Source organism: Trachinotus anak, unplaced genomic scaffold, assembly GCF_046630095.1.
Source record: "Trachinotus anak isolate AG129_WGS33_773 ecotype Australia unplaced genomic scaffold, CSIRO_AGI_Tana_v1 ptg000018l, whole genome shotgun sequence".
Lineage (NCBI taxonomy): Eukaryota > Metazoa > Chordata > Actinopteri > Carangiformes > Carangidae > Trachinotus > Trachinotus anak.
The window spans coordinates 10,347,366-10,363,549 of record NW_027273869.1 but is presented as its reverse complement, the minus strand read 5'-3'; the positions used below and the strand labels follow the sequence as shown (position 1 = coordinate 10,363,549).

The 16,184-nt window shown below is 41.6% G+C and overlaps 1 protein-coding gene across 2 annotated transcripts in view; it reads right to left on the bottom strand.

Annotated features, from left to right (window-relative positions):
• Positions 1 to 16,184, bottom strand: part of atxn7l1 (ataxin 7-like 1) — a 29,013-nt gene that overhangs the window by 7,306 nt on the left and 5,523 nt on the right. The window contains exons 1-7 of one of the 2 annotated variants that reach the window (XM_071502906.1): positions 13,912 to 14,016; positions 7,997 to 8,112; positions 7,247 to 7,445; positions 6,659 to 7,134; positions 4,170 to 4,252; positions 2,297 to 2,553; positions 668 to 881 (exon numbers count right to left, since the gene is read on the bottom strand). In XM_071502906.1, coding sequence (XP_071359007.1) covers positions 668 to 881; positions 2,297 to 2,553; positions 4,170 to 4,252; positions 6,659 to 7,134; positions 7,247 to 7,445; positions 7,997 to 8,012 — 1,245 coding nt within the window. In that variant the 5' untranslated portion in view covers positions 8,013 to 8,112; positions 13,912 to 14,016. Of the gene's footprint in view, positions 1 to 667; positions 882 to 2,296; positions 2,554 to 4,169; positions 4,253 to 6,658; positions 7,135 to 7,246; positions 7,446 to 7,996; positions 8,113 to 13,911; positions 14,017 to 16,184 lie in introns of those variants that run through there. The other variant, XM_071502907.1, reaches the window with a different exon arrangement.

Genomic DNA, 16,184 nt, shown 5'->3' with positions numbered 1-16,184 from the left:
CACTACACCACACCATTCCCCTTACCTAGAATGAGAATACCAAACCAATGACTCTTTTTAGTTTCAACTAAAAACTTGTCTATGCACAGTGGGCAGCTGAAACCTTTGATTTCACCTTTGATGTCGCCTTCCTGTGATCACCTTTTAAGTCTTGATTCAGATTCTGAAGAAAACAGCTTCTCCTCTAGTCCTGTGTTTCCAGAGAGGAGCTATAACCAGGTGATCAGGTGATCAGTCTGTTCGTCAAATATTTGCTACAGATTTAACTACAGAAAGTACAGCAGTGAAAAATGTAAACATGTCTGCATCAGTTGCTTATATACAAATCAACTGTCTATGTATTTTAATTATATCATATATATATACAATTTTGGAAAATTGGACATTTTTCGAAACTTGTTTTTTTTTCCTTTAAAAAGGCACCATCTAACTGCACTGACTCTGAAATTAAACTAACACACAGCCCTTACCTTTTTCTTTGCAACAAAACTGGATAAGAGCTACAGCTGAGGCTGAACACCAACACAAATAATTCCTCTAAATGGCATTTAAAAGCAGACCCTGTGGGGTAAAGGTGGAAAATCTTGGCTGAAAGTTGTGCAAATACTTTTTTAATGCCCTCAGGTTATAGACTATGAAAATGTATGTTTGTAGTCATGGCATGTACCCCTAAAGGCTGTGGGTGATGATTGGAGTAGTGAACGGGAGGTCTGTCAGTGTCCTCTGGAGTCTCTGCGTCTCCCTCGTCACTAGAAAGCCGACTGCCATCTCCTGCTGCCGTCACCCAGCTGTGAGGGGACAGCTCTGGGTTAGGGGCCAGGCCGGGGACTGGTGCTGGGGGCAAAGGACTGGAGGTGGAGGTGGTGGATCCACCTGGAACCCTGGAGTGGAAACATTACATGACGGGTAAATAAAACTGGGAAATGAGGAGAAGAAGAAGGGGGAGAAAATGAGCGACATCAGTAATGGAGTAATATGCAGAAGCAGAGGGGGAAGGACAGACTGGGAGAGAGAAGGGAGATGAGCATAAATAGAGAGGAAGTGAAAGAGAAAATAAAAAGATTGATGGGAAGGAGGACGAAGATTGGGAGATGAGAAGAAAAGAGTGAGAGAAGGAGAAGAAGAAGGGGAAAAAAGCAGAAAAACAAGACTAGACTAAAGGGCAGAGTGGAGGAGAAAGAAAGAAAGACTGAGGGACAGAATGACAGAAATCTCTTAAACACAAAAGCTCGTGTTATATCTGCCTTTACTCAACAATCAGTGTCATTCTAAATGTTTGCTACAGTCACAAAACCCCAAATAACTTCCTTTTTCAAACAGAGGATCATCTTCTAAATGGAAAGAGGAAATGAGTTTCTCATAACACTGTGACAAAGGCAGACTTGACATCCTTTTACTATTGTGTCTCCTTCCTTGCACTCTTGTTTACAGCATCCCCTGGTGGGAAAAAACATGAACAGACATGATTCCCCACGTATCTGTCGAGGTTGTACAGTAAGACCTTCAGAGAAATAAAATGTCATTCAAATTTAAGTAAAAGTAAAGATACACTCAAGAAAAAAATCACTGATTACCAAACAACTGAGGTAAATGTCTTAAACTATTGGGTATGACAAGTACTTAAGTATTTAAAATAACTAATTAAATGTAATTAGTTCCTAATTAAATATTAAAGCAAAACTAAATTGCAGAAAATGCTCCTTTTTCTTATGAACACAGATTTGGCATAAAAAAGTAAATGTCCATAAAAAACAAGATGTAAAGAACTAAAAAAAATCAGCTGGAAAAGTGTACAAAAAAAGTTTTTCTAAAAATCAATCTCCATTTTATACCAATTTGATTCTTAGATGTCAGGTTTTGGCTTACTTAGAATAAATATAAGGCACATATGGAAGATATAACCTGACTTTTCTTTTTAAATCTCAGAACTTACAACTTGAACTCAAATTTAGTTTTTTAAATATTGGACACTTAAATGTTTTAATTTATGAAGCAAAAAACTTTTTTTTTTGCAATTGTAACACTTGACATAAATCCAGATCAGATCAATATATCATGTAAATTATATAAAAATATATCAATATATCATTGATATATCTTTCAGGTAAAATATATTAATGAGTTTAGTGGTATTTGAATGTCAACATTAAGAATCCCAAACTGATTCATTTCAGAGTTGGTTACTCAGCTGTTTGTGAAGACTTTATTACTAAGATTAAGATTTTATGGCCTTTCTTTGCATCCATATACACATGCATAGTTAATAATGTGTGTGTGTGTTGGTCCAGTGTCCAACCTGGGTATGTGCGCATTTGCCAGCCGAAGCTTCAGCGTGGACAGAGGGCGTCCATTAGGGCAGTGAGGCTTGCTGGGAATTTCTTGTGACGTGACACTGTGGCCGGAGCCTTCCTTCCCTCCCTGCGCTCCATCTCTGTCTTTCTCCTTCTCCTTCGCTCCCTCCTTGTCCTTCGCCCGTCCCTTGTGTTCGGCCAGAAGGATGTCGAAGTTTTTCCTTCGGCCTGGGACAGCTCGGCGGTGGGTTAAGGAATGAGTCTAACGAAAAGCAGAAGACATATTAAAAAAAAAAAAAAAAAAAAAAAAGATTAATAGAAATAGAAATTTCATACCTATCCCTCTGTGGAATAATAAGCACTAAATGTGAGATATAAGGCTATTTCCAGTGAGTGTTTGTTAATTTAAGTATTGATCTGTGACCAGTGCATAGTTTGGCTCAAACATACTTCAGCAAGGCTGATGGTTGCACTCATAGGGGCTTGAATCATGGCTATCTGGTTTCAGGAAAGTTTCCTTAATCACCGCGCCATGCTGCTGCCCACATCACACCGCACTAACATGGGTAAATATTGCCTGTGCATGGTGAGCTTGTCTACCCTTCCAACTACTTTGGAGGGTAACCAGACATCAAACATTTGGTTTTCCAATAGTTCTTTGTAATGTGTGTGTGTGTGTGTGTGTGTGTGTGTGTGTGTGTGTGTGTGTGTGTGTCCGAGGCTGCTGAATTACTGGCATAAGCAGGTAGGATGGCTTGTGGAAAGAAAAATGCTTCCTGTGCTTATTCAAAGGTCATAGCAAGGGTAGAGGCCTCTTTAAATACTTTAAGATGCATCTTATTTCACCATCATTAATTACCTGACTGCTGAATAAGAATGCAGAAGCAAAAACAAGACAAATGCCTGTACTTTGTCTTCATGTTCTTGAGGGATATCTACACTTGATTTCAGCAAGGAGAGGGACTACTCCAGGGACAAAGTGCGGCGTCACTTTTACAACACATGCAAAGTAGAAATGATGTTGACATATTGTGGTTTCTAACAGCTGCAGTTTGGAGTAAGAGGAAAAATAGAAAAACAAATGAAAATTTGGATAAATAACTAAAGCTAAATAGCCACCAAGTCCACACATGCTAACGTTACACTATTCAACCCCACTGTCTTACCTCCATGCCTCATCTTACATGTATTGTGGAGTGCCGTGCATGCAGCAAAATCCCTCTGAGATAACGTTCACTACCCTGACCCGAACCCTAACAAGTTAAGACACCTCTGGAGCTCTCTTAAACACTGACAGTGGTAGGAGTGACTTTCTTAGTAAAGAACTTGTCCAGGACCCTGTCTTGAAATGATGGTTCTCACAGGAACTACTAGTATAAAACAAGGTTAAATAAGATCACATCAACACACCACTTACATCTCTAACTACTTAATAACCAGTTTGAAGTGATTAGTAAAGCTTGCTAGAGGTAATTAAAGGGCAGTGAAATAGATTATTACTGCTGAATGATGTTGTAGCCTCATCCAACATCTACAATTACCTCATCAAGGGAAATGTAGGCCCTATAATGCTTCAGCACTGTTACCCGACATTAGCTGAGAAATGTGTGTAAAATGCAGGCAGATCACAGACAGACAGACAGGGTCAGGGAAGCAAACAGGGTCATGGCTGTGGTTGGGGCCCTTCAGCACTGATGTTAGTGCACCCTTCAATATTTTTACTCTCATAAACAAACAAAGCTGCTTTCCTGGTGAGACAGCCTCAGACAGGAAGCAGGAAGAAGGGTCAGAAACTATTATTGTCTCCACAGAAATTACAGAGGTGGAGAGCGTGAGTGATCGTGTGTGTGTGTGTGTGTGTGTGTTTATTTGTGTTACCTTGCAGGTGAGAGACCGCGTGCAGGGTCGTTTAGTCTCTGGGTCCTGGACTCCACAGTGCTTGTTAGGATCAAACACTCTCCCTGTAAAACACGCACACAAACACACACACCAACACATTAAACTAGTACAAAAAAAAGGACATAATTCAGTTAAGTATCAAATCACATTTCCTTGGAAGGGAAGCATTGTAGTACCACGAGTGCATTAATTTGTCTTTTCTGAAACAGCAGTTCACTCAGGCATTTGCCCATCCACATATTCCTTTATTCAATCAATCATTCGGTCGTGGTGCAAGGCCACCGTAGTCTAATGGCATTATTCTGTGTGACATTATTAGCAATGCTTCCAGTATCAAACACAGACTACGTAGATCCGTCGTTCTGTGACAAATCATTTCTGACAGGGCAAACTGGCAGCCTGACTAGAGTCAGTTGTGACTGACAGCCCAGGAACCTCTCTCCTGCTTTAATGAACAGAATCTGGAGGAAAAATGCACCCGATGATGAAACGCAACCCTCAACTTTTAAGACTGTGTCGATTTGCAGCTAAAGTCTCTGACATTTATTGGAATTAGGACAAAATCTCTTTTATGTGACAACATTTATTAGAGGAATAGCGAAGGGGCGTCATGAGGGTCAATGCAACAGCTGACACAGATAAAGCTGCTATAATCAATATTTTTATATTAACGATGGATCAAATGACTTCACTACTGTGAAAGGGTGTCCTCATGGTGACAAACCCACCAGAAGACTGACACTAAAAATTACATGAATGATTGAAATGATAACCAGACCCTTGTTTAAAACTTGTGTGATTGTTTGTGTTGCTTGCCATAACGGAATCCACTGTAAAGCTGTGTCAGCATAGTTGCTGAGTCCTTGCATCTCAGCTAGTAAGCTGGTGAATGAATTGTCATTATTCCCAAAATAAAAGCTAAATGCAGAAAAAAAAGAACTAATTTGTAAAACAAACAACATTTTTCACATCCTGGGTCAACTGAATCTAACGCAAGTCATGCAGGCCTTTTACACACTGAACTTCTGTCAATTTTCTACGGTGTTTTAAAAGGCGAATGTATTGCTCTGCAAAACAGATGCACACAAACCGGCAGGCCAACAACAACCTCCAGTCAGCAGGTTATCTTAAACAGTGTTGTGCTGTCAGAGGGCTGTAATCTCGTGCTGGCCTTTGCTATAATCCCTGTAATCTTTAAGTGTTTGCAGAATGAGACGACAGCTCCGATGGATAGGGCTGGAAAGACAAACACGCAAACGTACGACAGCAATAGACATGCTCCTAGAAATAAACAAACTCATATGCTCGCGCGCAAATTCACACACAAACTCAGAAAGGAAGTTGAGAAAAGAAGAGAGGAAGACGCGTCGTGTGAACACATTCTAAGGGAAGACACTGATGAGAAAGGGAAACCAAATGACAGAGGGCAGAGGAACAAGATGAGTGAGAAACGAGACCACGACGAGCAGCGAGAGACAGCCAGAGAGAAACTAGGAGATGGAGATTGTGAGAGAAAAAATTAGGACAGAATATTATAGAGTGTGTGAGAGAGAAGAGGAGGTCGAGGCAGGAAGTGGAGAGTGAGAGGATGAAAAAAAATAAATAAAAATACAGAGACACAGGAGGTGGGGAAAATCTCTCAAGAAGACAAGCAGCTTTTTGGCAGCGGGAGCTCGTGAATTAGAGGGTGTAAATCAGAGGCTTGGAGCACAGCAAGACACAACACAAACGAGGAGCGGCATGAGCAGAGGAAGAAGCTGGCGATAGAGACATCCACACCCTGAAGCATCCATCACAAATCTATCTAACTTCATTCTTTTGCATGTTTTCATATCTGTTAGTTAGAGATGACCACTAGAGTAACTCGTACACATCCTTGTTGATTTACAAAAAGTTTAGTACGTTAGAGTGAGACAGAAAACAGTGAGAGACTGCGGAGGATAGAGAGTGAGAAAGATGAGAAAAGTGAGAAATATCAACAGAATAGTGAAAGAACAGAGAAAACAAGGGAACGAAAGCCATTAAAAACTAGAGAGAGGCGTCTCTCCCTTTCCAAAACACACAGCCTTACCCTACCGCTGTCCTGTCTGCAGCCAAACATTCAGGCTGGAAGCTCTCCAAAGGATGCAGAGATAAGAAATGTTAAGCGTGTGAGCTTGTGAGAGTGTATGTATGCATGCATTAACATAGGAATTCTTACATAATGCTGAGAAAAGGAATTTATGTAGCAAAGGTGGAGATATTCAACTCCTCAACCACATGAATGTCAGCAGGCTAAAAGTTACAGACTCTAAGTCTGTGAACTGCAAGTTAAAGGCTCAAAGTTGATGCCCCTAAACCAGCCATGAAAACGTAGGCAAGAAAAGGGAATAAATTATTAAGCGTTCTCCACTTCTTTAGACTCCAGCAGCTCCCATTAGTCAGCAGTAGAGCGCGGTCGGGAATGGCCATAATTTCTCAGAACTAACCTGAGAGTCTTTTGTGCGACCTGGAGGAAGTTTTAGTCCCGTTCTGGTGCTTCTTTTCCAATGTCAGCGACGACAGCGACGATAATGATGATGGCATAGCGCCAGACCGGTGAGAGGGTGAAGGTGACGGCGACGGTTTCCGGTCCAGTTGGGAAGGAGAGGGCGTGGACGATGGCCGTCTGTCCAGTGGAGAGCGCGCCAGATTGGGCCGCCCGTCCAGAGAGGATGGAGGCGTGGTGGAGCGCGGCGTGGACGGCCCGCTGCTACCACGACCGTTCATGAGCTTTTCGCCGGAGCGTTGGGAGGCTGGGGGGGTGAGGGATGGAGGTTTGAGGGAGGAAGGGGAGGCAGAGGAAGAAGAGGAGGAGGAGGAGGAGGAGGAGGAGGAGGAGGAGGTGGTGAGGCGCATATGCGACGCTGAGTCGGCTCGGCCGAGGCAGGGCATCTTCTCCAAGCTTACGACAGGAAGTGACACACTGAGGAGATGAAGGGAGAGGAGAGGAGAGATGGCGTCAAAAGATTGTATGACTAAATAAATGCTTTGGGAGGGGGAAAAAAAATAAATAAATAAATAAAGCATGCACCCACCATGTCTTGTTCCGTGCACCCTTTGGTGGATAGACAGCAAGTGGCGCCTTGCTGAAGCGGGAGTGAGGGTAATCCTTAGGGATCCTGAAGGCCAGCGTGTCCCCAGGACTGGGGGCCACAGCAGGGGCCACTGCAGGTGCTTTGGGCTTCATGGGGACCAGGGGGCTCCTGGAGGGGATGGGGGAGCCGTGGCGCTTCTCTGAAACAGGTTACAACAGAAATGGAGAATAAGTTCTGTAAGATGTGAGAGGTCACATGGTTGCATGACACACAATCATGCATTGCTAGTGGGTACTTTTTGTTTCTGGGTACTTTTTCAAATCTGATTTGCATCCGGTTATCACCTGAGTCTAGTTCTGAGTGTACTGCAGAGTGGTATTTACACCAACTTGTTTTTCTTTTACACTGCTTAAGTGCCAGATGGTTGTGTTGTAACACAAGAGAGAGGAAATTTATGCCAGAACTTTTTTTTGCGAAAAAAAAAAAAGAAGTATTTACAAATCATTTAAGTGTACTTTTCTCTAATTAGCAGCTTCCCTGACACCATCTGAAGTGTCCTTGTGTGATGAACTCCACCAATCTGTTACTATGCGTAGTTCAAACAAGAGCCAACAGTTATAAATACCTTTTGACCCAGATCTGATCAGAATACACAAGTGAGAGGATGCTGAGACACAGAAGGAAACGTGAAGGGGAATAAATCACGAGTCTGTGGAGAGAGAGTAGGAGAGGAGAGGAGCTCACACTTACGGTTTTTGCTATGCATGTCTTTGTGGGAGCAGGGTGGGGAGGGAATAGAGGGGAGTGTGGTCCAGGGCTGTCTGTCTCTCTTTGTCTGTCTCACAGGGAAACTACACCCCAGCTACCTGAATGGAAACAGAGGGGTGAAGACGTCATAAACATAGAGAAACAAGGTGGGGAAAACACCATACACACACAGCAGTAAGACAGCATTTTGGACTGCGAATAATGAGTATACAAATTGGGTGTAATGTCAAACTATGTTCACACGTCAAAACAACAATATAGTTCTTGAGCTCGACTCCCTTTAACCTGCTGCTTCAGGAGGTAAACAACCAACATCTGCACGATCTAGCAAGATTTTACAGTTGGCGGAAAGCAGCTGTTAATTTTGGGATGAGACCAGCCATTGGCGTTAACTGAATTTCCTGTCTCCTGATAAGATGCAAATCTGAAACTACAGGGAGCGCTGACATTTTTTCATATTATATATAAATATGCCTCAGCTCCAGACGCTCAGGTACAACGTATGATGGCTAAATTGAAGTTACAGTTTACATTATGTTTTTGATTAAAAAAAAACTGTATACAATATCTATACAACTACATGTACGCAAATAGACTCTTGTACTGAGCCATGATTACACAGATTAATCACAAATATTGAAAAATTAAGTGTCCACAAACATATTTTCTCAAGCCCTGCCTCACAATACTTGACAGAGAGTGTGAGATATGCGCAAGCCAAGGTCAAGTTAAAACAACTCCCTAATGCAACAACACACGCACACAAAGTACATCTAAATTTGTACGTGTCATATAACTTTAGGTAGGGTGTCTAAAGTATAAATCAACTACTGGCCAAGGTAGCACTGATGTCACACTTAATACAGTAAGCTGCATTAGGGATTGTACAGTATGTGTGTGTACGTGTGTCACAAGGCTGTGAGATCCTGTTAATGAGTGTAGTAGTAGGCTGCTACCAGCAGCACATTTGAGCAACAGAGCTGAGCAGAGCGACTCTCTGTGTTTTCTCAAAGTGCATGAGTGCACATGAAAGTGTGCTGCAGGTGACGGAGGGAGAGTGTGTTTACAATTTATGTGCAAAGTGCGTCTGTGTGTATTGAAGAGATTAGCCACTGCATATATGAGTATAATAGGCGTGTGTGTAGGTATGATACCATGTGCTGAACTTGCTATATAGGTTTCAAGTGTCTGTTTTTGACCAAGGTGTAGGCTGTATGTAGAGCAATATGTATGCAGCGCTGAGTGTGAGCATCTCTGTGTGCAGTATATATAGAATAATGCTATGCAAGAGTATAATTTGCGTATGTGAGCATGTGTGGCAGGTGTGTAAATAGGCCAGTGGAAGCAGAGGAGCAGGGGGGCAGCTGTATTCAGAGCAGCAGGATCAAAGTCCAAAGCCACATTCACAGGTATGCAGCGAAAACAGTACACATTTCACACATTAAATTAGACTTAGATCTCACACAGTACACACATCGGACACACATTGTTTTAGTCAACTCACCTGTACAGTTTAATGAAGCTGTACAGCAGAAATGGAAAAGCAAACTTATTCAGCTTTTTCGCATTTTCTTTTTTTTCCATGCAGGAATAAGGTAAATAATAAATCTGAAGAAATATGATATCACAAGTTTATTTAATACAAGAAACAAACTTTTTTTTTTTTTAATTTACAATTTTCTTTTTGAGAAAAAAGTTACAATTCAAGTAAAAAAAAAATGGTGACTTTGCAAAATGACAGAGTAAAAGTTCAGTAAAAGTGAAACTGTAAAATTAAAACTACATAATTAAATGCATCTTAAATTCCTGGCTGACAAAAATGATTAATCCATTCACAGCTAGTATATCTATTTGTCCAGTGGGACATAATGACTGATGAACAACTTCTTTTTCCCCAGAACATACAGATATATTGTGTTTTGAAACAGAACTCATCTAGTGAGTAAGGAGCCAGTTGGGAGCTCACCGTACTGATTTACAATACATGGACGATTGCCCAGGCAAGGTCACTAAGCCACTCAACCACAAGGGCACCCTCACTACTATGCTCTCCTGCCTGCCTGTCGTTATGGCAATGCTGAGAGCCCAGCTGGCTGCCAATTGGCTGCTGACTCATCCTGTGGGTGGAGCTATCGCTTGGTGAGGAAGCAGAGGCTCTCAGAGCTCAGCTGGGTTTGTTTACATTGAGAGAGCAGCAGGGGACATAGGAAGAGAGAGACGTGAGGCATTTATAAGAAATATTTATGAAGAGCCACAGATACCCAGGTTATCTGTGAGCACAAAGCCAAAAAAACAGCAAGCAGGGAAAATAACAGTATATTAGAGGCAATGGATAGTGGCGTTCACCCAGTACACTCTATTCCCCAAGTGGGAACTGCAATGCAACTGGGGTGCCTTGAGGAGAGGTCCCAGGTTCTGTAACAGCCTGCCACATAAAAGTAAAGGCCACATTTACAGTAACTGTATTAATTTAAAATCTATCAAAATCAGATGAAATAAGAAATACATATTAATAATATACACTGTATAATATAATAATTACATTTTTAAAAAACCTAAAATATGCAGCTAAGAGTGGTGATGGCAGCTCACTGTTGCAGGTTGCAACATGCTTTCTTCTATCTTCTCATACTGTCATGGCGTCTGTATGGGATCTTGTGTGTATCCATATGAACACTACATATTATGTCTGCTTAGTTCTCAGTCACTAGCTCAGTAACAAGCTTTCAGCTATGACCCGTTGAAGTATCTTCCTCTATATTAATCTAACCTGTCATGTGAAAGCTATTTCCATGCCTCACACACTTAAGAAAGAGTGAAGAAAACTGCCTCTGCTGTACGGTACCTGCAGGCATTGTAACTGGCCCAAGCCCCAACTAATGATTCACACACATCCAAGCTGCAATAACAATATCACAGCAGTTAGATGAGCAACACCACAAGTAAAGGAAACTAACTAGAACTTTTTGTGGTTAATGGCAAAACCCTTAAACAACAGCATGTGAAAAGAACAATTACACCACAGCATTTTACAGCAAAAACAAACTCAAGACACTGGCGCGCCGAGCAGCCTAAACACTTGTTAAGTTAGAAGTGGAATGAAACTGAAAAGGAGACTGAGGATTTTTTTTTTTTTTTGACCTGCCTCAGACCTCAATTAGTCCACCACTACAGAGAAAAGTTGGAAGGCGAGCAGTGAGAGAGAGGGAGACAGACACTCCCACCAACAGCAACAACATGACCCTTTCATCATGCGCTCCACTTACTCACACACAGCAGGCCACCAGCAAGGGAGAGGTTAGGAGAGACAGACTGAAAAGCGTGGAGAGGGGAAATCATAGTAGATGAGAAGGAATACATATTATTATTATACACTGAAATATCTCGACACAGCCACAGAGAGCTGATTTACACAAACAGAGAGCTGGTGTTCGGGGCAGGAAAGTGTCAACATATGAAATACTCTTTGAAATAAACTCCCATTAATTACACTAGTCCTTATAAAACACTCAAATGTGACATCACACATTGATTAACAGGGTGGTGAAACCATACGATCTCCTGGTTTCTGGGCTTTGAAGTTCACTCACAAGCATTACAAACTCATTTTTTGCACATTTTTTGCTCCTTGCAGAGAGCATGGTACTAACACTGCCACCATGAGGGATTTATTCAATATCCTGCTGGGGCCACTTATGCTAAGAATATAAATGCTTGCCTTACTCTATGGAGATTTAAATAAGCAAATCCATTAAATTGAGCAAGTCTCTGATGTAAAACATATCTTAACCTTTTCAAACAGCAAACATTGCATACATTAAACCTAGCTTTAAGTTATGAGCACTCTCTTCCTCACAATGCAGCAAAGCTGAGCAGCAAACTGGGCATGTATAACCAAGAGCCACTGACCCCTGAGGCAGCCAACCCCCTCCTCCTCTGCGTGCGTGTCTGTGCGTGTGTGTGCATGCATGCATTTCTGTGTATGTGAAGCCGCAGTGCTGACTGGATGGACAGGTCAAGCATGAAAGCAGATCCCATGATGGATATGTGCACAAACACAAATACAAGGCCAGTACGATGAATAAAAATCCTACTCAGGGTCACAACATTTAGAGTAGAATCCCCAGCAGGGAACAATGGTGCTACACTTGTGAGGATACTACAGTGACACGATGGGGATATGCAACAATGGGAGGAAATGCATAAAACATCATAAGAATATCTTGACAGGGGCAGTTCCTAGAGGCAACCCACTCAGCAGGGGTCAGGAGGAGTATTTTTCATGTCATGACACAGAGTAGTTGGCCTTATGATCTTGAATGAAGTCAATGAATCAATTACAACAGTGGGAAAGAATGACTTTTAAGGTCACTGCACTGCATTAAAATGAATGTAACCATAAAAGTATATGATGAAACAAGAGGAAAACGATTAAACACAAAATTTCTACTAGTCAGCTTGTGACTTGGCCTGCTGGTCCACTACAACAACTTCTTATCATATTGTGGCCTGAGGACTGTTTTGTTTTATGGGGAGCTCTCAGGAGATTCCCACTGCTGAATATGTGTGCATGTGTGTGTGTGTGTGTGTGTGTGTGTGTGTGTGTGTGTGCTTTAGACCTGTTGTTACCCGACTTTGTGTGCGTGTCAGCAAGCAGAACTGCTGCCAACAAAGGGGAGGATGGGGAGGGGGGCAAAAGTAGGGACAAAACAACAGCGGCTGCCAGGAGTGTGTGTGTGTGTGTGTGTGTGTGTGTGTGTCTCACAATACCACTGACCCCTTTCTGCTGAGAAACAGAAAGTGAGAATGTGTGTGCAGAAGGGGTGTGTGTGTGTGTGTGTGTGTGTGTGTGTGTTCATTAAGTGTGATCATGTGTCCACCCCCCCCACCCCACCCCCCTGCCTGCTCGCTCAAACTGACGGCTCAGGCTGGTGCACGTGCCGCCAACAGAAGGAAGCAGCAGCTCGCGGGCAGGAGCGAGCGCGCTCAGTGGAGCCACAATCAAAAACAAACAGGAGGTAGACAGACAGGGTAAAGGACCAATGAGAGCCAGTTTCTCCTGTGCTACCATGTCAACAACAAATACTCTTAAAGATGAGTGAATGCTGCAGAGTTTTCATACATTTTCCTTTTTGAAAATCCATTCTTTTGCTAATTTGGATTTCAATTTTTGACATTTAATGCAAGAGAGGACAAGTGAAGATAACAGTCTCCATAGCAACAAATATCCCATTTTATGAAATAATGGTAAGCCAGTGTGTGTGAAAAGCATATACAGGTTAGCAGTGTATGTGTAAATCATTGGCTTTTCAGACTTTTTAAACAATTTTTCAAATGAACTGTTCAACATCTTCCAACCCTGGGTAAAAACTACTACTAGACAGGGGGTTTAACATATAGCTGTATACCTTCATTTTACAAACTGGCCCATCTGCCTGTCAAACCTTCCATTTGCTTGCACATCTTTTAAAAGCACACAAGCTGCTTAGAAAGAAAAATCTGCCTATATTCAAAGCAGTGCAGCATTATCTTAAGAGCAGAGATCGCCTTTTTCCATATCGGCTACTTATTTATTGGAAAAGGCTTGTGCACAATGCTACATCTGGTTGATTATTCTGTAAATTATTTAGTGTTTTTCAGCTCTTGTGAGACTGCTGGGTATTTGAGAGCATAACCGTGTGGTTTTCATTTATGTGGGCAATGAGAAGTTTACGTTTTAAAGTGACTTGCAGGAATAAATAGAAGTTATTGTACTGATCTAATTGGCTCTCTGTGCGTGTATGCGTGCATGAGCATGTTTGCTCTGTGCCGGTGTGGCAACTAGATGCACCTCGAGGTGTGTGTACCTTACCAAAGTGTATGATTATGCCTTAAAGGGCTAACTGTGTGTGTCTTACCATAGTGTGTGAGTATGCCCTGAGGAGTGACCACCTTATTGCAGACATGGCAGACAACAAGAGAAAAATCCTCCAGTGCTGGAAACTGGCTGTAGACGAACATCTCTGAAACACACACGAAGAGCAGAGACCACAATTTAGAGAAAAAAAAAAAAAAAAAAAAGACAAATCCAGCAGAGAAAACATAAAGACAAACAAAGACAATCATTGACTACAGCAGCAGTTAAATTAAGTTAAATTAAGTACTAATAAGGCAGCAGATTCGTAAATGTATGATACATATATTACATCAATGAATGAAGTTTATATTTGTGGAAAGGGCTGAATGATATGCAAAAAAAAAAAAATCATATTGCGATTATTTTGGCAGATATTGTGATTGCAATATAGTCATTTTAGTTTAAATGATCGTTATGTGATTTAGTTATGTGATATTGAAGCTTGTACCATAGACACATGTTCCCTTACATCTAGAGAATATGATTTGTAGGCCGGGGCATCTCTGTAGCATAACCAAGCTTATGGTGCTAACACTGCTCAACAATGTTGCTAGGTAGCACTGCAGCATTAAATGTTTTGTTTTGCCCAACTTAGGCTAGTATCATATTTTCTGCAACTACAAGTATGCAAGAGTCAGCTAGTGTCTGAGTGACACAAATTTCATCAAAGGGTGAGTGCAATGCTCTGTGCGGACGTCGGCATACCCTCCAATTTACACAAGGGCCCCAACTGCGCGTATGTCCATGTGTGTGTCCGCATACTCTGTTATATATTTATTATTTTCTGTTGACTGATTAATCGATTCACTGACTAACTGTTCCAGCTATAAAAACTGTGAAATATTCTTTGCTACATTTAGTGGCACGGCGTTCAGTATTATCATTTAGCTTTAGAGTTACGGCAAGCACTAAAAAAATAAAATAATAAAATATGTCACCTCTGAGGGGACGCTAATCACCTATGTGTCTATTATTACTAGCAAAAACCAACAATTTACCACACACAGACAGGGAACTCAAACACCAGCCAGTATATATGCTAGCAAGCATGCACCTACATAATGCCTAGACTTACAAAACATACTCCACCTACTCAACACAATTTGAAGATTAATACAAATATTGAAAAAAACAAATATGTCCAATGGAAAACAGCTATTATCTCTTTTGGCTAAGCTCTGAGAACCTAATCTTCCTGTACCCAAACAAGCCCTGCTGACAGAAATCACAGCACTTATTAGCACAGGGCTTAAGCCAGACTCACTGAGGGGAGGTGGGATGTGTATAGATGTGTGTGTTGGTGAAAGCTTGCAAGGAAAAAAAAAAAAAAAAAAAAAAAACCCAAAAAAACCAACATATCGGAGAATGTGTGGGCGTCTGACAGTGTACTGTTACATGTCGTTGTGACCTCGCGAGCTCGCCAGCAAAGCTTAAGAGACCGACAGTCGTGTGTGTGTGTGTGTGTGTGTGTGTGTGTGTGTGTGTGTGTGTGTGTGTGTGTGTGTGTGTGTGTGTGTGTGTGCGCGCATGTATAGAGCAGGAAAAGGATCTGCTTGGTCACTCAAGGTCAAAGTGTAGTATATTATACATATACGTACACCACCACATGTGTGATGCTGAACATGACATTTGAGAATGTGTGACTGACTGATTCTGTGTGTCTGTGTGTGTGCGCACGTGAAAGGGCAGACCTGGTTTCATCACTCATACATGAAGTCTTCGAGGCCACATACATACTGAGCCTGTCATGAGTATATTTCATGACTTAAGAGTTATGTTAATATTGACTGAAGGTTACTTGTGAGTAATTATTGAAGAGTAATGAAACTGAATTAAAGCTGGGGCCCTATACTAATAACCAAAGCAATAAAATAAAACTGATATCAGCATAAAATACAAGCACGATCAAGTAAATCTGATTAACACTGCAACGGGAAAGGCCCTCCTATCAGTTGCTGAGCAGATGCACTGAAGCAGTTAACGTTAAGGTGCTTTGCCAAGTTCACCTTGTCAATATGGAAGAGGAGATTATTTCTCACTCACTTTCCACGGCCATCATTTCTAGACATGCTCCTGGATTAAAGCCACAATTCCAACTCTCTAATTCCTGTGTTTGCTGACCAAAAACTGCTTTTCCCTCACTAGCAAATAAACTGCAGTGTTTGTTTTTGAGGCTTAACTAAAGGTGGTATGATCGGGGGTGTGATAATAAGAACGCAAACGGAAAGGTGTGGCTGAGCTTGAAAAACTTTTTTTTTTTTTTATATTATCATA